Source organism: Anarrhichthys ocellatus, unplaced genomic scaffold, assembly GCF_004355925.1.
Source record: "Anarrhichthys ocellatus isolate YVR2014 unplaced genomic scaffold, GSC_Weel_1.0 scaffold38, whole genome shotgun sequence".
In the NCBI taxonomy this organism is placed as follows: domain Eukaryota; kingdom Metazoa; phylum Chordata; class Actinopteri; order Perciformes; family Anarhichadidae; genus Anarrhichthys; species Anarrhichthys ocellatus.
Genome location: NW_022280068.1, coordinates 682,571 through 708,105, shown reverse-complemented (window position 1 = coordinate 708,105; position 25,535 = coordinate 682,571). Strand labels below are relative to the sequence as shown.

General features: G+C 41.1%; 1 protein-coding gene across 5 annotated transcripts in view; it reads right to left on the bottom strand.

The window, feature by feature from the left end:
• Positions 1-25,535, bottom strand: part of sorcs3a (sortilin related VPS10 domain containing receptor 3a) — a 214,523-nt gene that overhangs the window by 82,445 nt on the left and 106,543 nt on the right. For all 5 annotated transcript variants that reach the window (XM_031867062.1, XM_031867063.1, XM_031867065.1 and 2 more), the window contains exons 3-4: positions 13,647-13,746; positions 5,375-5,533 (exon numbers count right to left, since the gene is read on the bottom strand). In XM_031867062.1, coding sequence (XP_031722922.1) covers positions 5,375-5,533; positions 13,647-13,746 — 259 coding nt within the window. The remainder of the gene's footprint in view (positions 1-5,374; positions 5,534-13,646; positions 13,747-25,535) is intronic.

The window sequence follows — 25,535 nt, the reverse complement described above, 5'->3', positions numbered from 1 at the left end:
ATTTTCTCATTGCACAGCTACTGTCTTCCTCAGTTGCTCTGCTTCCAGTGCAGCTTGTTTTAAGTAGAGCTTTTATCCAATCAGATTTCACCTCTGTGTCTCTAGGTAAGAAGAGAGGCCCCAGGCCTGCAGACTCTCAAGTGAATCCCTTTGCAGTTTAAGTGAATGGGGACGATATTGTTGATTGTCATAGTCTTCAACCAATCAGATCTTCAGTTTGACATGTTGGGTGTATTCTTTGACATGCCAGAGCCTGCTAGCTGGCCTACAAGTACGTGATTGGTCAGTGGGCTAGCGTGACATGTTTGGCGGTGACAATCCCAATATCTGCTGCCTCTGTCGAGCAGACATTTTCAGCCTCAAATGCATTAAAACTTATTCAAGAAATACAACTGAGGAGGCTCGACTGTCTTCACTGGTGTCCATGAATCGAGAAGAACTTCTTACTGGAACTAAAACGCACGGATGTACTGAACAACCGTGGGATTAAACTCTTTATTAACAAAGCAAGGAGCATGGACTTTGTCTTTAAATAGTGAACAGCAGCTCTGGCAAGTTAAATGTGTTTGTTTTTACATCTGCAGTAGCTTTAATATGCTTGTTTATATATTATTATTTGTACAACTTGTTTTTATGAATATGGATTTTTGATTGGTTTTATATGCGATAGGAACCATTGTTACGTCCTATGTTGCTCTGGGGACACATTTAGTCGCTGAACAGCAAAAAGAAGACGCGTGAAGCGGCAGAAGTCTATATACTCCACGCTAAGTGTTAAAGGTAAAGTGTTAAAGTGAAGTTTAAGTTAAAGTGTTTAAGTGATCATCTTTGAAGATTCATGTGTTTTCAAGTGGACTCATTTTCCCTCTCGGTGTTGACAGACGAATAAATCCGTCAGTAACAAGAACTACGGTTTTGTGTATTTCCTGGAGGGAGTGATCGTAGCGTTACTCCCGTGTTTATGTGTCTATGGTGTATATTGTTCCCTCTGATGTGAATAATATTTGAATGGCCCGTGCTCTTCAGTGCGCGGTGGAATACGTGTTTTAGCGCCGCAGTTTTTTTAATGCATTGTCCGTTAATGACGCAGCATCCCGTGCGCGTATTCATGTAATGTTATCTGCACTCTGCAGTTAGTGTATTTAAAGGTGTTGAGCTTCATTTTTACACGAAACAAATAATAACCATAGCTGTGGCGTCATAATGAGGTTAGGTGGTTCAACTGCAGGACAGCAGTGAAGGCCCAGGCCTTTCTGTGGCTTCATTTAGTCTGAGAAAAGAACTAACGTTGACAATAAATGATAATGATTAATAGCCAATAAAAGCTTGAGAAGTATTCCATTCTGTCATAAGTCAGAATTCACAGAGCTAGCTGATTGCAAATAGCGTTTGATTACAGTGTGCAGCACTAGACTGTTGTCTCTGATGTAATTGTTGGATGAGTTACAGTAATTACTACACAGTCCATTAGAGAGTCACAGCCTTGTCTTTCAAGTTTGCTGAGGTATAAGCAGTTAATATTCATTCTGTTTACAAATCCCTACAATTTCACTGCAAGTGACGAAAAGGAGAATATTTATCTGATTTATTCCTGTTGGGAGAAATATATTTCTCTGCATTATCCCTCAAATGCTACTAAATATTTGCCAACACACCATCAGAAATATTATAGATTTCATGTCAGCTACAGGGCAAGAAAGTTTGAGAATTTAGAAAAACAGCCTGTTCTTTTGTCAAAAAGAAAAGATGCACAAACACCCAGTCTACTGGTAGCTCAAATGGTTCACAGGGAATAAAATAAGACAATCCCTATTTATTCTACGTGTGGAGCTTCTTGCCTCTGCTGTTATTCTGTGTCAGCCGGTGTACATAACTCCCTCACTTGGCAGCACCAACATTGGCCTTATTCTCAGAAACTAACTTGGGACTACATCAGTGAGTAATTGTCTCCACAAACCCCTCACAGTCACGAGATGAGAGCCTGGAAAGGTCACCAAGAGTTGTGAATCTAAAAATTCCTAAATTTACTCAAGAAGGGGACTGCACTGAAAGTTAATTAAAAGAAAATGTAATAAAAGAGAAACAAGAAGTACAACAAATAATTCACTGCAGCCTATTTGTCCTGATATGCATTCTGATGTCTCACTAAACAGTCTCAACCCTGTCTCAAAGTTAAGTCCTCAGGGCCACACTAAACCACGGCTAAGCACCAACTTACAGCTGATTAAATTCAGAGTGACCCAGTCTGAAAACTATTAGGCGGTTACAAGCTGAAAATGAGCTCCTCGCTGCTGGCTCAACAGTCGAGATGAAGTCGCCGAGGCCTGCGAGGGGGAAATCAGGTTGAATTAAGCAACCGATAATATCTGTGTAAACCTCTTTTAACTAGATGACGAACATATTCTTTATTTGCGACAATAGCCCCAGGAGGTGGTTGCAGTATTTGGATAACACTTTCATGGATGGAATGGAAATGGGTCTAGCGGTAGTGATAATCATGCCTGGGCCTTTTGCTTTTGTGTGCCAAGGTGTCCTTAGTGAGGATGCAAATTATAGCCACATTTGTCACATCCTCATAATACCTGTAATCTTCATTGCACTTAAACCTACTACTTTGTCAATGTTGAGTTGCAGAATCCAAGTCTTAGCCACCTCTACCTCCTTGAGGTTGTTTTCTGCTGCTTGATGTATATCCCACCTTTATGACTAAGATGCATTTCATCAGTGAGATCAATAGCTGTTACCGTCATTGATCTTGTGAGTCTATTTCATGGGCAAGTAAGGCACACCTTATATTTTGTATATTTTTTGTGGATAATGTAAGCTGCTCAGGGCTGTTTTTAATTAGCATTAGGAAAGACTGTTTTGGATTAAAATAACAGCAGCGACTGATGAGTAGTTTTTACTCCTTGCAATCCATCAGAATTAATTTTATATTTTGCCTGGAACCTTGGCTAAAGGCAGACAGCACCTCTCTTTCAACTACTCCTACCCAGACTTCACAGGGATTTGAACTTCTTGAACCTGGCTGCCTTGTTCATCTTAATAGTTCCTCTTGCAGTCTAAAATAGCAGCAAAGCAGAATGTTCACGCTGAGTTTTAAAGCTGGAGCAAAGTAGTGGAGCTCAAAGTAAAGTTTAGTTCCTTGTGACTTTTTTTGCTTTCTGTGACTGAATATGTGTGAAAATAAGATTTAGAGGCAGATGTGAGACTTCACAGGAGGAAAGCAGCTGCTACCCAATTAGCCCAGAGTCATAACATCCACTAAATATAATACATTTAATTAAAACGATGAAAATATATAGGATACGCTTCATATATGGTAAGCACAATCTACAGGATAATGTATTTCTGCATTTTTTATGTGAATCTCCTTCCATATGTTTTTAAAATGATTTATTATTAAAGTGTTGTTGTGTGTGCTCATGTATGGGGGTGCATCTCTGTGTCTGTCTGTCTACAGCTAATCTCGCATACTACTAGACCCATTAGCCTATATTTTTGTGTGTGAGAGAACGAGAGAGAGTGAGAGAGAGAGAGCGAGAGAGAGAGCTGTGACAGCTGATGGGAGTCCTACATTTTTTTTGGATATCCATTGTTTCAGACAGTTCATAGATTGGTTCAATCAGAAAGAGTGTGATTTTGCTCTGTAGTTTTGCTTGCATTCAGTATATGACAACACAAGAGACAGAATTTCAGGGTCATAGTGAAATTTGACAACACAGATATGAACTTTTCTCAAATAAAGAGAGAGAAATAATTTTCCTGCTTGTAAAGGAAAGGCGGATAAACTAGCTTTCATATCCGCGTCACTCCGAAATCCTAATTCTTAAAGGGACTGCACACAATGGATGGAGAATGGACCTGACAGTGTCAATTTTATATCGTTAAGTATGATGATAGGGTATTGGATTGTAATTTGAAGGAGGAGAAAACATACAAACCAGAACGCACGCACATATGTAGCATGTTTGTTATAAATAACTTGTCCATGTGAGAAACAATAGTTTAATTTAATGACATCACCAAAAAAAAAAAAAATTTCTTTCTTTTTTTTTTATCCAATAATGCCAAATTATTTGGGGGGGCTGAAGAACATTTTAGGGGGGCTTAAGCCCCCCTAAAATAGGCCTAACGACGCCCCTGGTTCACACCGATTGTAGGAATATATCTTAGATGCTGTAAATCCACTCGGCCAAGAGGAAATCTGACATTTGCTCCACCCCTGTTCACCAATCATCACCCTCCTGCACCATGTACCCCCAGCAGAGGGATGGCTATGGCTCTCAGGTCAGAGTCATTGACCTTAATGGCTGACCTTTGCTGGGTACAATCTCAGAGCACTGTGTGAAGGTGGTGTCCAGAGCCACGTACTGTGTGACAAAATCCAGTGAAGGTGATATCTGGTAAGTAAGACGGAAGGCTGAGAATCATTTAAAGGCACTGATGTATTTGGCTAATGTAGTACATACCATTACTTCTGAAGTAAAAGCAGTAACTCAACAACAGTGACAGCCAGGTCTCAAATAATACGTGAATATCTGCTATGTTCAGACAGGGTCCAAAACAAAGCTAGGGCTGATAAGCAGGTCAGTTTAACAAAAACATATACACTTTGTCTACAGGCAAGAGAACAATTCAACTTAACTTTCCCATAATGAATACATATTCACTTAGGTTTAAATGGAGCCATTCTTTCCATAAGATTCCTCTAGATTTCCTCATGGATTTTGCACATCAAAATCTGCTTCCAGGTATTGGAGAGTACTACAGCAGGTGTGTCTCCAGAGGGAGCTGTATGAAGTGTAATAAATGTCCTCAAGTGATGTCACTTAAGTCAGCATCGGTTGGGACTGAAGACTAACTTTGAAAATGAAAATAATCTGAGTTAGAAAGAAGTGATTTTGCCAGACCTTTGTAACCCGCTGCTTGGGGCTCGAGGCTAAAGCGACATTGGCATAACAAACCAGAATCTCCAACTGAACTGTTGGCGGTTGAGTTGTATTGTGGGTAATGCAAGCACCAGGTTTTGACAGGGAAGAAGAACACATGAAATGAAAAAGAAAATGTCTCTGGTTCTGCTGCACAATTTTTTTTTTGTGTGTTTTAGAAGTGCAATGCTAAATTGAGGGGGGCTCCTTTAAAACCAACACAACTAACAGCAGGTCGGAAAACTATGAGGCTTCCACTAAGATATATTAGGTGGATGTAGAAATGAAGGCCTGTCTCCAGTGAAAGCATGTCTGAAATAAAGGTCTGGCTACAGGCCCTGATGGTTATGTACTGTGGACAACATAAAGGTAGATGCGACTCAAAGTAAAACGCATGCTGCTAATTGTGTCGAGGACAGAAAAGAGATATGACACAATCTCACCTTCTGGTCGTGGCTGTAGGCTAAGGCCCAATCCTCTTCAGTGGGGTGGAATAAGAGGCTCAGGACATAGAAAGTGAGGCGGTACTTCTGGTAACTGGCTCCCTCATCGGAGCTGATGAGCACGCTGCTCTCGAACTCTGGATCCGTCAACACCATGATCTGAGAAGATGGAGAGGGAGAAGGAGAGCGTGCACACATGCAAGGGAGCAGGTATGAGTTTTTGAAGACGGGAGAGGAAAGGATTGTGAAGGGTGAGTTTAAGTAAAGAGGTGGAAAGATAGGGAGGCGAGAAGGTAGAGGAGAGATGTTAGAGGCAGCAGAGTCAGCAGAAAAGGTCTGGCTTTTGGCACTCGTCAGGCTTTTTCTTGGCTAACAACCATCCATATATCCAACTTCATTTCATCAGCCTGACTCTTGTGCTGTGGTTGCCATGGCTCTGTGGCTCCTCCCGTGCACTCACGGAGGGGCGGGGGGGGGGGATTCTTCATCTCTTTCCAAAATAAGATCAAGGCTGTTCAGATGAACAACAGGTGAAATAGTGCGTTTCCCAGAAGTGACCAAAAAGAACACAAGTGGGTTAAAAAAATCATGAAATAAACAGTCCTTGTATTTAACAGAAAGGTGATGGAGCAAAAACAAGATGAGGCAGTCATGCATGAACCGGCATATACACACTATGTTATTTTCTTTATCAGCTAGTTCTTTAGGATGTCATTTCTTACCATTTCTCTTTCCAATAAAATTCTAATTTCAAATTTAACAGCAACACAGTTGTAGAAGCCCTAATTTCATGGTTGGAATATTTCTGCCAGAGCTATCACAGTCATTACAGAATTCAATAAGAACAGGAATTCCACTATGCATATTTCCTTCAGCTAATGACATTGAGAGTCTTTGTGGAGGCTGATAAAATGGTGACAGCAACTCCTCCTTGACTAAAGAGGTGTGAGAATAGGTGTGTAATATATTTTAGGAGCGCTCTATTCTTTTGAATCAGACATATGCCGTTGAATACATATTCACACAGTTTTTTACTCTGTTTGGGCCTCCGCCAATTGCAGAGGAACATATCCATCTCTTTAGCTGCTATCTGTTCGACTTTCTTTGCAAAGTTAGCTCGTGGCTAACTTTATTCTTCTGCTGTTTGGTGTTGGCAAAGTAGTGGGTTTATCATTCTGGCTGAAAACAAGGAAAACAAGGTTGACGAGAGTTGAGTTTGTGAGCCAGGAAACCTTAGAGCTATGAAGAACTGCAGACTTGGGTAATATCCCTCTGTGTGTTTTTCACAAACCCCTTCACTTAACACTGAATCATTTTGTTCTATTATCAATATAAAAATATTGACTGGTGCAGCTTTAAATGTTTATCTCCACAAGGATTGCGAATGGCCGGGTTTTCTCGCATCAAATCAATTTGAATTGCAAAAACAGCAGCACATGTGTCACTGACAGAAAGGCCAGCCCTTTTTCCAGAGCTTAAACTAGAATCCCTCCCTGGTGGTGATTTAGATAAATTGTTTTTCATTAAGCACCAATAAACAGGCAGCACATTCTCGACCTGTATTTCTCATTGGCAATCTTGCCATCCTTTACCTGTCACTGTGCAATGCCAAGCCCTCCTGATATCTGCATGTGTCTTTGGAGCTTTTCAGAGGTATTTAAGCAGTAATCATATTCTATAATACTGTATGTAGTAAGCAGCAGAGTCCATTGTGCATTTTGCCTGGCGTTATTCTGAGTCAAATGTAAGGAGTTTCAGTGACATAGAAGAGTAGAAACACCTTGACAAGGTGTATGCACATGTACATTTCATATTAAAATCTAACCTTTCCCTTCAAGCCTTGTACTCATGAGTGTTATTCTCCCTCTCTGTATTCACTCTGTAATGATATCTTTCAATTACAGTGCTTTTGGCTCATCTTTTCACAAGTCTTGATTCATGGAGGCTCACAATTTGCTCGTTTAACACTGGAAATGAGGCCGAGAAAATAATGTCACATTCACTTCACTCATTTACCACCATGCAAGTGTGAAAACAGACACATTATTTCCAAACTGTACACATATTTCTAAAAATCCAGTTTTTGTCTGTCGCCTCTGCGACTAGATGGAACCAACAACCAAATCAAAGCCAACACAAAGGCAGGAACACTGGCCAATTTCTACTAAAACAATCACCCTTAGAAAATAATTACTCACTTTCAAAATCACAGTGCCCGATAGCATTAGCAGGGGGTGATTAAGATTTCCCTCACAGCAAGCACTCAGCCTTGGAGAGGAAGCAGGCGAGTGAGGAGGGTAACAATACGTATTGGATAGAGGTTAGAAGGATAGCCGTTGTGTTTTTATCAGCCTGATGTTGAGCTGTGCATAAGCTGGAGGACAGAGATAGAAGCCGGTAATTGTCAGATCATGAGGTGAGCGGAGGTATGGATCAGAGACGGAAGGAAAGAGACACCTGGCAGTACATGAATCACGTCACGCCAGATCAATTGAGCTTAGTCCGTCTTTGATGGGAGGTTTTAACAGAGTGGTTGCCGCAATATGCTCATTAACCATGGATCAAGACTTAATCACCCACATCTAGCTATCATGTTTTCACTGTCTTGCCTCCTCGATGGCATTTTAAATGTGCGTGTCTTTATTTTTTAAATGAACCTGATCTACCAGCCGTTCTGTCAAGCTGTTCAAGGACTGAGAGCACAGCGAGCTTGGGAAAAAGCGTCGACGGATAGCATTTTTCAGGGGCCTTTGCGTTAAATGTCACTACTATCATTCAAATCTATAATGTAACATTGTAAAGGTCACAGCTTCCATCTACTTGGACAATGTAAGAGACAAAATTCTTCATATGCCTCTAGAACCATCGCAGTGAACATGTAGTGATTCCTTTATTGTGGTTGAAAGGAATATCTCAAAGAGCAGCAGACAATTATCTCTTGCACTGAGTGATTAGGCACCCAGACTGCTCTTGTTATCTGGTAGAACACAGCTAAATAATGCCACTCAGATGCAAGGAGGCAAAGGAATGTAACCAGCAGACAGGGAAACTTTCATCCATCTACGGGATGGCAAATCGAAAGAATTAGATCAGAGATAATGTGCAGAGGGGGAGTCGGCCCCAGCAGAGCCAGAGGTCAACCATTAGAGTCAAATATTCTCCTGAGATTGTTACAAGTTCTTGGCTCTGTCCTTTGATGACACACTTACACAGTAACAAGCACACCATAAATGTTCTTTTTTTACATAGATTAGTTTTAAATTATCAAATATCTTGAATATATTTTGGCGAAACTGATATCCGAACAATATTGTTCCTCAGTGTTATTTACATTTAGGATATTTTTATAGTTTTCATCCTTGGGGCGTTAACAAAGTTTTTCTATTAAATAATTATATAACTAAAATAACAAAAACAGATACCTCACATGAACAACAGAGAGAACCTTAGGGAATACATTCCTGCAATGCCCTTGATATGGAATTAAATGTTCTCCCCATAAGATAGGCAGGAGGAGTGAGTCATGAGGAGGAATCAGTGCTGGCTATGATCTGTTCCTCGCCCTGACATGGTTAAGCTCAATAGTCCTGAGATCCTATTAACTCGGCACCATGCAAACATATTCAGGGTCAGAACCTTGGCTGGGTCTTGGAAAAGTGAGTCTGATGAACCTGAGCACGTCCTCGTCGAACACGGGAGTCATGCTTTATTTTCTGTTTGTTGATGCCACACACATATTTATGTATTCAACATTTGCAGGTAGGCAGGTAGGTCAACCTGGAGAAAATGATTAATTTCAAGGATAACATTTTTAAAGTTTTGCAGCACCTGTCAGAGCAGGTCAAGTCTTACCTCTTTATGTAATGGCTGCGACTTATCTACATTATGCTGATGTCCTATAGGTCTGCATACTAGACACTAAAAATGTACTCTTTCACTCCTATAATTCTATATATAATATAAAGAAATATGTTTCTCAATGTCACTGTATCTTGCAAAGTGCTTATCAGGGGCGTAAATATAGAGAGTGCAGGCAATGCGAGTGCAGGCAATGCGTTTGCACTGAAGCCTGTGGAGTGGGGGTCCGAATAGCTTTTCCGAAAGAAAGCTATTCCTAATAAAATAGTCCAAGTAAGTCATTCAACTTCAAAATCCAATTTAGTGTTGGTAAAGTATTTACATACGCACAATGGTGTGTGTGTGTGTGTTTCATAACTAGTTACTAGCTTACAGCAGGACCCGTCATGATAGCGTCCACGAGGACCTGTCATGATAGGGTGCACTAGTACCTGTCATAACAGCATCCACTAGGACCCAACATAACAGCGTGCAATAGGGCCTGTCAGAATAGGGTGCACTAGTACCCGGCATAATAGCGTGCACTAGGACCCGACATAACAGCATGCACTAGGACCTGAAATAACAGCGTCCTCTAGGACCCGTCCTGATAGGGTGCACTAGTACCTGTCATGACAGCGTGCACTAGGAACCTTCATATCAGCGTGCTTTAGGACCCGTCATGAAAGGGTGCACTAGTACCCGTCATAACAGCGTGCACTAGGACCCATCATGGAAGAGTACATCAGGACCTGTCCTAACTGCATGCACTTGGACCCGTCATAATAGGGTGCATAGGACCCGTCATAACAGCGTGCACTAGACCCGTCAGGATAGTGTGCACTGGGACCTGTCATGATAGAGTGCACTAGGATCAATCATAATTGCGTGTGTGCACTATACGTCATGATAGGATGCACTAGGACATGTCATGATAGGGTGCACTAGTACCCATCATAACCTTGTGCACTAGGACTCATAATAATAATATGAACCAGACCCGTCATGACAACGTGTACTAGGACATGTCATGATAGGGTGCACTAAGACCCGTAATAACTGTGCAATAGTACCTGTCATGATATTGTGCACTTGAACCCATCATAATAGTGTCCACTAGGACCCGTCATGACAGCGTGCACTCGGACATGTCATGATAGGGTGCACTAGGAACCGTCATAACTGCGTACAATAGTACCCGCCATGATAGTGTGCACCAGGACCCGTCATTATAGTGTGCACCAGGACCCGTCATGATAGTGTGCACTAGGACCCGTCATAATAGCGCTAATTCAATCTATTTTTGGGGGATTTTAACTTTCCTCCTATCATACAATATCATACAATTCCTTCTGCTTCTGGCTGGCTACCTGGTGCTGCGTGCAAATTGAAATTATGACAAAAAAGTAATTTTCTCTCAATGAAAAATGAAGGTGAATGGGGAAAGCCCTTGTGACCGAAGCCACCCTCGCCGAGTGGATTGATAATGTCTGGTCACATAATGCCCTGAAAGTCAAACTCTGCTGGTCCTCAACTGGCTCTGCGCCACCGCAGCGCGGGGCAGCTCATGCAGACGAATGGCGCACACCTCTCTCCATGTGCTTACCGGGGGAGTGAGCGAGGAGAATAGTAGTAGTAAATAGTGAAGCTGTCCATTTCATTGCTTTATATTCAACTAATGAATATACTTTTGTCAATTAGATGGTAATCTGCATGAGAAATAAAAACAACAAACAAAATAAATCAGTTCTAATAATCATACGTTTACAGTGATAAATTTGACCCGGATAGCCGTGATCATGAGAAGTAGTTTGAATTTCCTGTTTTCATGTTTACTTACATTTGCATGCTAAAATAAATTGGAAAAGTAGCACTTAGTAGCGCTTGCTCAAAAGAAGCTATCTAGCCCTACTGAAAGCTACATACCAGACCAAGTAAGGCTGCAGCAACAAAGTCCATGAGTGTACTGAATTAAGCAAGGGTCCATTTTTTATTTTTTTATTCAACTTTTCATTTTCAATAGGGACATTTTTTCTTTCAAAAGTTTTCTTTTCTCCCTTTATGTGCTAAATATTTTTTCGTCAGCAATAGTCAAGTTAAAGCTATGGGCTGGTAATCTTGAGACACTAGCAAGAGCAACTTTTAGAGTAGATTTAAAAAAATGATCCAACAGAAATACCAAAAAAGCTCCAAAAGTCACCAAATTGAATAAGAAAGTTGCTAAGTAGTCAACACTGACAGCCCGTCCTTTCAGTCGTCCTTCCAAAGACACGTCCCAAAAATTTACATTATGAATGTAAACAACAAACATGGCTACCGTTTATACTCACAGCTGTCATAATAGCTTGAGGAAGACTCTGCTGACGAGCGATACAGTCCTGCCACAGTAACAGAACTGTCAGGATGTAAAAATAAATGTTTGGAGTTGATTATTGCCCTGCCTTTAAAACACGTATCTGCTACTTTTTCTATGTGTATTGTAGGAACCATTCAAAACATATTATTTTATCTTTTTAATATAGCGTTTATGGAAAATATCTAATGTTGACTTTGTAGTCAGCCATTACTAATTGCCAATTGGAGAAGATTGTCCATATCTACACAGTGTTGTGTATTTCCATGCGATACTGTTCATTCCTGTACAGTATGTTGACTAGAAACATATTGATATGGAAACAGATGTCTACAGATGGAGACAAGACTCCTACTTTAACTGAGCTGCTTACAGCACTCTGACCTCAATGGCCTACAATTCCACTTGTCTATCACATTGTTGCTCGGAGCACCAGACCAGCAGAGTTCTACCACACGAGGGCGAATCAGATTTACTGCCTAATAAGGAGTTGTGAATCACAGTGTAGAGATTTAGAACATGCACAATTGAATTCAGCTAATGTGGAAGCCGGATGTGAATCGTTCATAACGGAAAAGTAAGGAAGGTTGGGCTATTGTTTTATTAAATTAAATGAACAGAAGATTGAGGTAAATGGTAGAAAATGCAGTGCAAACCACATACTGATCAGTTAACTAAATTCTGAGAATGTTAGAAAATAAATGAAATGAGGAGTAATTGACAGAACTCTCGGGCAGATTAAAGACATTGGCAGATGGTTGGCAGCTGGCAATACTCATACTTTCTGACTGTTTTTGTGTCACCTAAAATACTTATATTCCACTTTTAGTGGTTTCTAGACACATCCATATGCAGAGAGGAGTCACTGCCATAAATTAGCACGTCCATCATGTCCACAGATAAACTGTACCATAAATTCTCAAATAAGATGTGGTATGCAAACACTGACCAACTAAATGAAGCATATTGGATTTCCTCTATATTCTATGTTTTAGGTCACATAGGAAATGCAGCATAATATAAATCCCCACAGTACTAATTCAATCTGTAGAGCAACAGAGTCATGTCATACACGCCAGTCTCAGAAATACAGTTTTCATTCACGAAATCAGTCCAATCTCTTCTAGTTTGATGTTATCAGGTATTAGGCTACTTTCAACATGTACACATATAATTATATACAACACGAAACTCAGGGATGTCGATTCCCAAACCTGTCTGTTACAAAGTTACCTTCTCATACAACTAAACTACATTCTTAATTTTGTTTTGAGGGAAACCTGTTTTCTTCCGTATCACGGTCACAGTTTTAAACGTGTGGTGAATTGAAACAAAACAAAATAAAACTCAATAAAATTACTTGGCTGTGTTTAACAAAAACATCATGTTTGTTGTGTTGTTTAATTTCAATGTAATTTTGTTGTATGGGACAGCAATTCCATATCAATCACTGGAGTGAGATCATATGATTAACTCCCTGAAAGACAGATCAATTGGATCAAGTGATGCAGCTGGTAAATAGAATTATTTAGATGTATTGTTCAAATGTTGTAATCTTTCTTTATACTCGTTTTTGCCTTTTTCACCTGATATCCTGTTGGCATGTAAAGCATCAAATCAAAAGCCTACCACAACGGGAAGGCTTATGCCATTTGAGGTTTTAAAGTAGCTTAACTATAATCAGTGAAAGACAACAGTATTTCTGTTACAGAAAATAAAAGGTATGATATGACTGTAGTTGTAATGGAATCACTGATGTGGAAATGTGTATTATCTTGGATTCATCATGACTCTACATACGGGAGTATGAAGTTTTGAGTCTGCATCAACAACATTCAAACAGATCACAAAAAGGAGACTTCTAATTAAAATATTACAAAAGGTATAAACGGGGGGAAATATTAGCAAAGGTCTCTTTCATAAGCCTGTTATAAAAAAGGCCTAGTTCTCTTCTGCAGGGGCGGACACTATTTAAGAATTGACAGGATATGAGCAGTCTTAACAAGAAAAGCACAGCTTGTGTATCGATAAGAGAGAGAATCTGCACGAAGTCTGAAAAATCAACTCCTTTGAACTTCTCACCTTTCTCTTGTTCGTTGGGCAGACGTACAGGTAACTCAGGACAGTCTTGGATCCGACTTTGTCGTTCATCCTCTCGTATGTGGAGCCATAGTCAGTAGATCTGAATGGAGGAAATAAAGGGAAATACGAGATAAACCAGAGCATACTGAAAGTTTGCTGACTATTTATTGGATAAACAAACAGACTAAAGATCACTGGGACATTGTGTGATTCATGTCAAATGATATTGATTTTGCAGTGATAAAAAAGAATGTAATATCACACCCTGGGGTAAAACAACAAGCAGATGCAGGGTGGTATGGTACTGCTTTTATACAGTTATTCTGTGCGAGTGTGAAACCATTGGCAATAGAACAAGAGAAGGTTAACCAATCATCTCTAGCTGCCAACAAAAACGAACCATTCGAAAATGTCTGGGGACCCGGCACTGTAAATAATTAATTCTCTCCCGATGACTACTATGAAATAAAATATGTCGAGTGCAGAAACATGTGGATGTTCATGAACGCATGGACTTTAATAATTTAACAGTGGGAATGAGCCTGTTAGCCAGCCCAGTCCCTAGAAACTCCACATGAATCCATCATCACCAGTAACTACCCAATCTGCTTTCAAGTAGAATATTACAGCATTTACAGGGCTGTTGGCTTTTCCTTTTTTCTGTGAAAGCTGCATTCATGTGCCCAGGATTTTCAAATGTTGCTCTCAGTGGGGACCCAAGCACCCACCCACAACTGTGGCATAAGTCCCATTTGGATATGCAGCCTACTTCACAGTGTTATTAGGAAAGTGAAGATGATACCTATTTCAGCGTTGATTCCTTTTTTAGCCAGCGCCTACTGCTTGTGCTCCTTCAGCGGTAACGTGGTTTCAGTGATATTGCACAGAGATTTCTCTCATTTGAATTCCTTCCAGAATGCCTCTGAGAGACACCGTAGTTGCTATGATTACAAGGCACAATAATGAGTCCGACGGACAGCATCATTTCCACAGCATATTCAAGTGGAGGTGTGGGGAGAAGCACTGCTCTGAGAATAATCCTGAATTTGGAGCAGGGGCAGTGAACTGCTGGCCTCTGTGTAACTCTGTTGGAGCCTCCTGAGAGGAGACTTCAGAAATAGCATAGAAACATATGTTGTTTTTGGCACAAGAGCCAGGCATGCCTTCATCACCTAGTCACAGTAATGCATATGATTAGATGTATTAATGGAAATGGGGCTATCTGGTGCAGACAGCAGCAAAGATCCACTCTTGGATCTGGACCAAGATTAAATGTACCCCCCCCCCAAACACTCATATCCTGCACAAGAGAGCTGATACATATAAAAATGAAAATAAGCTGATTTTATTAAAGGAAACGGCAGAACGACAAAAGGATGGTACCCACCTACATTATATATTTGTAAAGGGAAATTAAATGAGGAAATGGACCAGTGACAAGTCTGCATGTCAGCCAGTGGTTACACTGTATTGTATCCAATGTTTTGATTCCTACCACAGTTCTGTTGTCAGCAAGACACTGTACCGTCTGCTCAGTGTTCTCACACTTATCCTAAAGTCAGAGATGGCACTCTTTTTGACAACGACCTTATATTTTTCCTCAAAGATGTGGTTTAACTTCAAAATGTCAAGAAAGGGTTCAACAAACACTGAAATACTTTTTCATAGACTTGAAAAAAATAATGAACACAAATGTAGGTCTGATGGTGTTGAAGAGACCAATGCACTTCAACAAATAAATAGCTGTTATTTTGTACTCTCAAATTCACTGTAAGACCTTCTATGAACATGATTTAATTATGTAACCTTTTAAGGATAATGGATGTATGTTACAATTCAACTGAGTTTAATAAACCCAAATGCAGGGAAACCAAAAACGATAACAACAAAACAGCATACGTTTAAACATTGTTACCTGACGGAATAGGTCCTCAAAATAAAACATTGGTGTGCTTTTTGGATGTCTGTGCCTGCATGCGTTTGTGTTTGTGAGTGTGTTCTAAGAGCACTTTCAGCTGACAGGTGTGGTATATCAAGATGCTAATTAAACAGCATGATTACACAGGTGTGCCTTGGGCTGGTCACAATAAAGTGGCACTCTAAAACGAGCAGTTTTATCTCACAACACAGCGCCACACACGTCTGAATGTTCATCTCACTACTATAAGCCATCTTCAGTGTGGTTTATGAGAAGTGGGCAGTACATGCAACCGACTGCAGACCACGTGCAACCGCTCTGGCCCAGGACCTCCACATCAGGCAACTTCATATGCAAGATGGTCTGAGACCAGCCACCAGGACAGCAGATGCAGCAGTTGGTCTACACACACAAAGAATATCTGCACAAACGGACACGGTCTCAGAGAAGCTCATCTTTATGCTCCTTGTCCTCAGCAGGGTTCTGACCTGACTGCAGTTTGTCATCGTAACCAACTTGAGTAGGCAAGAGCTGTACCTTGGCCGGCGCGAGGTGAATCCTGGTTTTAACTGTACCGACAGACGGCGGTCATGTGGGCGAGCGGTTTGCCTGCGTGGTGAACAGAGCGCCCCATGGTGGCGGTGGGGTTACGGTATGGGCTGGTATAAGCTATAGATTGATGGTGATTTGAATGCACAGAGATACCATGATGGGATCCTGATGCGTGTTGTTGTGACATTCATCCGCCTCCATCGCCTCATGTTGCAGCATGATAATATACAGACCCTTGTCGCAAGGATCTGTGACGTCCCGGAGGCTGAAAACATCCCTGCTCTTGCATGGTCTGCATACTCACCAGACATGTGACCCATCGAGCATGTCTGGATGCTCTGGACAGGCGTGTACCACAGCGTGTTCCTTTTCCTCTCAAAATCCTGCAACTTCACACCACCATTGAAGAGGACCACAGTCAACAACCTGATCAACTCTATGTGAAGGAGATATGTCACACGGCAACAGATAAATGGTGGTCACACCAGATACTGATCGAAAAAATGCTTTTCTGTGGCTCATGTGAAATACCGATAAATGTATTTTTTCAAGATAAAACCGACCTTTTACTGTGACCAGCCCAAGGCCCACCTGTGTAATAATAATGCTGTTCAAACAGTGTGTGTGTGTGCGCATCTTGCTTCGAGGCAATCATCCTGAAACAATGGGATATGCAAGTGCCTCAACAATACATGCCTCAGAGAACATGACATATGTGTGATCAATTAATTGTATATATTATTAAGATAACAAAGATAATTTTGCTTCTTTCAACTGAATGTCTTTGTTACAGGCTCCGGCCCTCGGCCCTCTAACCAAGAGAAGTCTTCAGGAACTGACCAGCCCAATTTGAGCTGATTCTTACATATGGGGGTGTACATCTTCGTTTTATGGTTCTCTTCACTGATTATCTGTGCATTAAAGTTGAGTTGATATTACAATGTGACTGATTATTTCTAAGGATTAAGGATCTAGTTTTTGATTAGACTAGGATGTGATGCCTTGTCTGCTATATTCTTCTGTCAGCATATGGCACAAGACAAAGGCTGGTCACCAAAGAAGAACGGAAGATACTGCTACTGAGTTATGTGTTCTACATATTTTCAACCTGAGGAATACTTCCAGTGTGCTTTTTGTAAAAAGTAACCCGACAAGCAGTTTGTGAGCTTTCCTGTAGAATCTATGGCTGTTTCAGTCTTGTGGTGAAAGATAGCAGCTGGAAGGGTGTTAGTGACTATCAGTAAGAGATTAAGGCAGATTTGAATCAAGATGTTACATCAGACTCTCGAGTGAAAGATTTTCACAATAATTCTGTGACTATGAAACAGACTTATCACACTGGCAATATGATCTTCTTGGAAGTATGGTATTTGAATAGCATTATTGACTGCTGAACATACAAAAGCTAACTCTGTCACCCTCTGTTCTTCAACACTATTACCGCCAAGATGGTACTAAAATGAAATAAACAATATTTCTGAGTAATAATACCTCTGACCAACACCGTGGTCATATACATTGCACAAAGGAGAATCTACACATTACCCATTAGATGTACACTACATTACCCATGGTATATACATCGTGTTATAGATTGGAGGATATAGTCAATCTCATACACCATTCCACAAAACATTTGAGGATGAGAGCTGCCACATAGCCAAGGCATCATGGGAATTGGTAGTGGACAGCTAATTACAACAATAAGACGGAAAATGAACATCGAAGTATGCACGGAGACGTGCAGCAGCAATAAATTAATCAATGCACATTACAAAAATATGTAAACGGTGTAAACTGGCATGGAAAGAAGCAGAAACATGCCCATCTGCTGAATCTACACAGTCACAAAGTGGAGGTTTCCTTTTGTTTCCATTCATTAAGTGAAGCCCTCCATTTTTTTTCTGGGAGTGTGTGAACATCAAATGATTGGAGAAAAAGACAGACAGAAATTGCATTCGGGAATGTTTGTGAGGTTTTGCCAGATGTCTGTCGGTAAAGCAGCACAGTTGACCGTGCTCTGGGGAGAAAGAGAGAGAAAATCAAGCCATGCACTTCAAAGTGTGAGGGATGGAAATTGCAACTAAATCATCTTAGTTTCTCAAGCTCAAACAAAGCACATCACAGAACACAGGATTTAAAGATAAATGAATTCTGTACAATACGTGTCAAGAAAAACAGGTTACCTATCTGACTCTTCTCTCTGTTAACCTGACTCTGGATGGCTGCTGAACAAAAAACTGTCAGTGAATGCCAGCGCACACGAACCAGCAAAGAGACACAATGAAACAGGAAACACCGAATCAATATTCATCAGGTGTCTGAAGATGAAAGCATCATCAGGTGGTTGTCAGAGTTGAACCGAAGCAGCAACAACTCAATTGTCTGTCCACAGAAAGAGACTCACACAGAGACACAGGAAGCTCAGAGAGCGAGAGAGACGGAGAGAGGAAAGGTTTCTTAGCAGAGAACCCTGCGGCAAAATTCAGCCTGAAGACTCTGAACACTCACTGACTGATGCGCTTGAAAAACATTCACATCGCTGGTGAAGCGAGGCGTTCTCTGCAGTACTGAGGGGGTCAGAGGTAGAGACGCCTGAATGCGTCACAGACATTTCCTCTGCAGTTGTCTGAATTGTTGCAGTCTTTTGTTCCAGGACCACGCTCTGGTCCAGCCACAGGTCCTCCACACAAGCCTGCTCTCTGGATAGAATCCAGAGTACTTTGGACGACCAAGAAAGAACCAAGCAGAGCGGTCGCCAGAACAAAACGCCTGAGAGTTTGATGACAGAGAATGAGAGACCAGATTTGGGCACACTGAAGATCCTCTTGTTAACCTTCATGTACCCAGCAAAGGGCCGACTGGGCATTCATACTCTCTCTACAGAGCTGTGTTTGAATTCAGAGTTTGTATGTCCTCTTGACTGTTGTGTGAGTTTTCTACAGCTGCTCTGAGTTCTTCCCACTTCAATGCAAGTCAGAGAATCTGAACCTCCCCAGTAAGCACTGATTTGGTAATTTGCAGGTCAAAGTACGACTATGTGTCTAGGTTCAATCTGGGCTTTAATTTGAGCAACAAGGACATTTTTTTTGTTTTTGAACTGTGGCTAATGCAACCCAGTCCAGAGAAAATGTTGGCATTGTACGTTTCTGCAAACCAAGGATACGTTGAATGTTAAATGTTTTGGTTCATGGTTGCAGAAATGCATGCTACCATGTGGTTAACATTGTGAAACGATTAGCTTGGTTAAGGCAATACAACTACTTGGTTTTGTGGACTTTCTGAAACGTTATACTATTATACCACGTAACTTTCCAAAAAGGTTGTTCGATAAACTTTGTCTCTGGCTCTGACCTGGCTATAGAGCTGGGTTAATAATATGGTAATATCATGGTTATGGCAAATACATTATGGTTAATTTATGGTTAGGGTCAGGCAAAATGATTGTGGTTAGGATGAATACAGATTCTAAATGTTAGCTTCAGGTCTGTGACGGGAGGCAAACTCTGGCCCCCTGCATAGATGACAGATGTGCTGACATACTTTTAAATTGAGTTATCTTTATTTCCCACCAAACCAACCTACAATGATTTGATGAGATTCAGAACTAGACTCACATGCAATGAAAAGCTGTCGGGCCCCAACCCCCAACCCCGATCCTTATAGTCTGACAGGACACTAAACTGTAATGGTACTGCACATTGGCATCGGGCCTAAATTGTGAGGATCCAAGGGTTACTGGAGACTTAGAATATCTGCCAAGGAGCATTAACTAATTAACAGTTATAGGTAAGCTAGATGTCCAACAAAACAGTCTTAACTTGCATTAGCTGTTCATCTAAACTGAAGATCAATGCTCACTGAGCCAGAAATGCCCACTGTGGAGAATGTAAGGCGTTTGTGTGGTGGCCTGCAGCGCCTGGTACCTGTCCAGGGTGTTTCCCTGCCATTTCCTCTAAGGCGTGAACAAAAGAAAGGTTGCATCCTCCCTGTGTGATGCAAAGAAAACAAGGATGAGTTGCCTGGGGAAATTAGTATGTTACTTGGTTATTCAACCACTGGATTTCTAAATGCTTTAATCCAAAACACTAAGCCGGCACTCCAGACAACATTCAGGCGGAAACACTGTTGTCATGGTTCACTGTTATTCAGTATAGACTTCCTTTTGAAGCTGCTTCCCCTGACCAATCCTTTCCCATTAGAATAATCAACCCTCAAAGGGTCTAAGGAAGAAGAACGCTATTCTGTGGTTCAGTGTCATTATATGTCCATATATTACAACATAGTAGATAACTGAATGTTTGAATGTATGGTTAGTTCAAATCATTCATTTATCAATACAAACCTTAGGTCTGGGTAGCAATGGGATTGTAGAGGGAGACAATAACAATTTCAATCAGGAGAGACTTCATTAGAGTGAAGCAATCATTTATTACAAATGCATGATGAAATGAATAGTGAAGAGTCTTTGGCAATGGGACTCTATGGTGATGTAATAATTTAAATGGGGGTAGTGGTGCTGTGATTAGATGAAGAATATTCCCCCTGGAGTCACTGATGGTAGTGAGGAAAGAAGTTGCTTCAGATCCAATGATGAGGACGAGTAGCAGGACTGGGCACTGGATATGATGAAGACTGGAGGTGAATAGGGTAGAGGAGGGTTGCATCGGCAGAAGAAGAGAGGAGAGCAGTTTTACAATTTTGACAGCATCTATGTGATTGGCTTTGGGAAACAGTGGCAGAATATGCTTGATGTAAGTGAAAGTGAACGCCCACAATCAGCTGATTGCTGAGCTGAGTGAAATCCGCAGAGACAGAGGAAAGGAGAGATTTGTGAATGAATGAGTGTAAAGAAGAGTCTTCCTCACGGAACTTCTGCTAAGCTTCATTTGTCTGCCGTCAGATATTTTGCCATACTGTTAATACCATTAGTCACGCCTTTTCATTCCATTCATAAACAGAAATGTACTATATTGTAACATATGTGTTGATTTCCTAATATAATATGACATATACCACCATTGAGGATCCATATCGTATCACACATGGATGTATTTTCAATGCAGTGGCGTCCTGCTAATGAGCACTGTGGTTGTTGTTTGGTGTTTGGGTTTTAAAGCACCATGTGCAGAATTTCTTCGTTATCATAACATGTCTCAAATTATTCTGATGGGTTAAAGAAATAAATGTGATTTTTGAAGTGTGGTTGTATGAGGTTCTTCTCCATAGTCAGTGTTTTACTACAGTAGATGGAGTTTGTAGAAACAGACAGGAGTACCAGCACGGGAGCAAAGCATTGTACTGCTGTGAACGTAATTTAGACACCTGTCAATATCATTTAAAGTATATGCTTTATTTAGAATAATTTCCCTTAGCCTCGCTGTCAGATGGCCCTTTCTGAAGGCGGAACTGAAGCTTTTATCTTAGCTTTCCTCAAATACACAAGACTCCATTGACAAAAATGGTAATTTTACCTCTCAAAACAAGGGAGTTGCTGGTCGACAGCTGCCTTGATTGGTTAGTTTATTTGTGTTATTGTGTGAGTTTATTGATGCTGAACTAACCTTTAAAACACTGAAGTCACACGATACCACAAACACACGGATGTTAACCAACGTTGTCTGGCAAAGGCGGCGGTGTCTCACCAGGTTGGTTCCAAAAATCATTATTAGTTGGACAAGAATAGAATATTGGTTTTTGTTTGTAATGAGTTTATGTTTGTAGTGTGTTGTCTTGCACTTAAAGGTGAATACCCGTGAATTTATTAAGGAGCTACACTTTATTGTTGAACAGATGATTGATTCATATTTCTGGATGCAGTAAGTGCTATTACTGCACACAACTATAGAATAAACAGGGAATCACATATGAGACCAAGATGACATGCTAAATAGTAATAATAGCAACTTGCAATAGTAAAAAGCAATATATTAATATTGGCTGGTAATTTTTTTTAATCTATCCCCTAAGGTTTATTTTGGACCCTGCAAACATGGCACATTACTACCTACACTGTAATGTTGAAAAAGGATTCATTAAAACACAGAAAGGTAGACACAGAGACTCTGATTGCCAGTCTCAGCCCGCCAGTCACTGCAAAAACACATTACATTTCCATCAGCAAATGAAATAGTTTGGAGTCTACTGACAGAATACGAAGATTTTTCAGGAAAATGAAAACCCATTCTGATATTTGCTGCATGCCAAAACGATTGTGTTGCAGCATGTCTTTAGCAGAGGTAGCAAACTTGCAGCTGCCTTTTTAACAATCACTGCTACCATCAGCAAAGCAGATCTCAGCAAGGATAGTCATCATGTACAAGCTGTCAAGGAGTTTATCTGTGGAATATACACTCACCCTGAGCTGCACTCTTGCACATCAAATGAAGCATGCACACACACTCCTGCTCAAAGATGGCACACACACACACACACACGCTTGCATCTTTCCATGTTTTCACCTCAGGCAATGGCTGTACAATCTCTCCTCTAATGCACAACCGCTGGGGCTTAATTGAAAATGACTTTGGAGAATTGCCACTTCAAGATTGGAAGATACTGTTTTCACAGGTGTTCAGAGTTGTCAGTGAAACACACGTGAGAGAGGAGAGCGGTGACGCATGAAGGAAATAATGGAACCTCAAAAGACCGAGCACTGAACACCAAAGTCTGTCTTTCTTTCAATAGATTAAGAAATGTGTTTATGTGCACATCCGACTCTATGCGTCTGTGTTAGTGGGAGATAGTGAAAGGGAAATATAAAAGCAACCCATGTGTGAAACAAACTGAAAGACGAAAATGTGCTTGTCGACCATGCTGGAATCCATGCTGCTGCTAATTCAAAGCGCAGAGAAAGTGAGAGAAGATCGTCCGCTGTAAAACAAAAAGATTTCACATAACAACAATATGTTGGAGTGTGATACATGCAAACAACAAGGAAAGCAGAAAGGGGAGGACTGGAGTTGACATAAACTTTGTAAAGAAAAAAAAAAACCCACACAGAATCCCAATGCTGCTCTCAGGCCTTACCAAATATAACCTGATCGCATCATTGCACTGCGTCTGGCAAATGCAGTGTTGGAGGAAATCCCTTAAAGGAACAGCCGGAGTGGGACAGAAGTGCTGACATTCAGAGGCCGCTCTCAGTGACAGCGTTTGTCGTGTATCCCACTCACGGCCCGTGCTCTCCATCCAACCTTGACATCGGTTAGGCACGTATCTTTGCTTCATCCCCTTCTTTGCTCGCCACGCTCCGGACTGCTTTTTCCAGAATGAATTTTTCAAATAAAGTATGAAACTTTAAAAAATCCCCTCCCAGACATGATGACTTTTTCATGAAGTCTAGAAGGACTTTTATTTAGATCACACAGAAGATAAATCCATCCTGTTTTCAGTGCGATTGTCAGCTGCTGACCTGACCCACATCGTCCTTTAACCCAACCCTCTTTTGCTCTGCTCTCTCCTGTCGGAGGTGAACTGACAGCCGGTTTCCCCTCACACTTGGTCACAGATGATACTGTTACAGTATGTGATTCAAATCTTTTTCAGAGTGCAGGATTTTAGATGGACAATCCCTCAGAACATCTCTCAACCCTGGAAAGCTGGCGAGCAAGGAACAACCAGAAACAACTTCCTCCATTCATTATTCATGGCATGAGAAGGCCTGTAAAAAAACAGTTCAGTGGGCTGGATTATTACAGAGTGGGATTCTGGAGAGTGGCAGCGCACCGTAGTGGCCAGTACATTTGAGTTTGTGCTCCAACAACGTCTCTGGAGTGCTGTTAGTGATGCTAACTGACATGTCGGGGTCAGGAAGAAGTCATAATCTAAATGTGCTAAAAAATAAAAGAGACCGGTGTCACAGTTCAGCTCCACACCCTCCTCACTCTTATTGTCAGTCACTCCCTCCTCATTAAACTCCCTTCACCTGTTCACTCACCTGCCTCTGATCAGTAATCAAGCCCCTATATAGACTCCTGCCTCCCAGACACATTTGCCAGATTGTTCTTCGGTTCTATGCCAGACTCTCCAGCACACTCTCGCGGACTGATCTCCTGTTACCGATCCTGCCTGCCCCTGTTCTACCCGCCTTGCCTGACTCCCGGTAAACCCACCAGCCTTCTGATCCTGACCCTGTTTGAGCTCTGCCTGCTGTATTTGAAGTTAGTAATAAAAGCCAAAGATCTCTGGAATCCTGTGTGTTGCGTTTGGGTCCATATACAACCCGTTACACCCGGAGAAGTAGGGGCGTTCTCTAGTGAAGGAGCTGGTGAAATAAATGTAAAGGAACAGTGTGTAACATTCAGAGGGATTAATTGCTGTGGAATATAATATTCATTACTATGTTTTAATCGGTGTATAATCACCTGAAACTAAGAAGCCTAGTGTTTTCCTTATGCTTAGAAAAATCCATTTATATCTAGTCCGCCATGTTTCTACAGCAGCCCAGAACACACCAGCTCTGGCGAGAGATTTACCCATTTCATGTTTTCTGAAGGTAGGGTGCGTTCACAAACTCTGTTGTAAACAAGCCCCGGTGCTAAATAATTAAAGATCGTAGTATGGATAAGCCCCGATGTTACTGGTGCTTTTATTAGTTAATGTTTTGCTGTCATTTATCATCAAACTGCAGCGTTCATCTGCTCTCTATGGGGCTGATCTACTGCCTGCACACACACACACACGAAGCGCAAGCAGAGAGGTGATGTGAACCAGGTGAAGTGAAGGATTATTGAGTTGTTACAATACGTGCAATAAAATATTTGCGTGTAACAAAACAAAAACAATACGTTATCAATACATCTGTGAACATGCAAACGAAAGTGAAACCTAATTCAATCGGCCATCGCCGCTATGTTGTCTTTGTAAACTCGTCTGCTGGCTGAGACACAGCAGACAGGAGGAATGGCTGGTACTGACGGATGTCTGTGTTCTTCATTCTCTATTTACATTTATTTCTGGTGAGATATTAGTGACTTTATAAAGTGACTTTGCTGTTGTAAACATTACTGTTGCTGCTCTAGAAACAATACTTAGATATATTTTTTTAAATAAATTTTGGTCCTGTTCTGAAGTTATTTGTTTTTAAAATGTGTTGTGTAGAAATGATAAAACAAAACCTAAAGATAACTCCTTACCGAGAACTACGGTGGCGAATGCCACCGTAGTTCTTTACACACTTGGAAAGGCAACGTCCTAAATACCGCTCTGCTAACGAGGGGTTAGCAGAGCGGTATTTAGTTGGTTGCAACCTGCAACACACTACTAGATGCCCCTAAATCTTACACACTGTGTGTGAGTATATATTTCTTTTTGCCATTGTATGTTTCTGCTAACCATGTAAATGTAGGAGAAGCGGCTGTTGAGTTACCGTTAGAGTGATGGTGGGCCAAACAAAGACCGCTGCTGGTGTCCTGTGT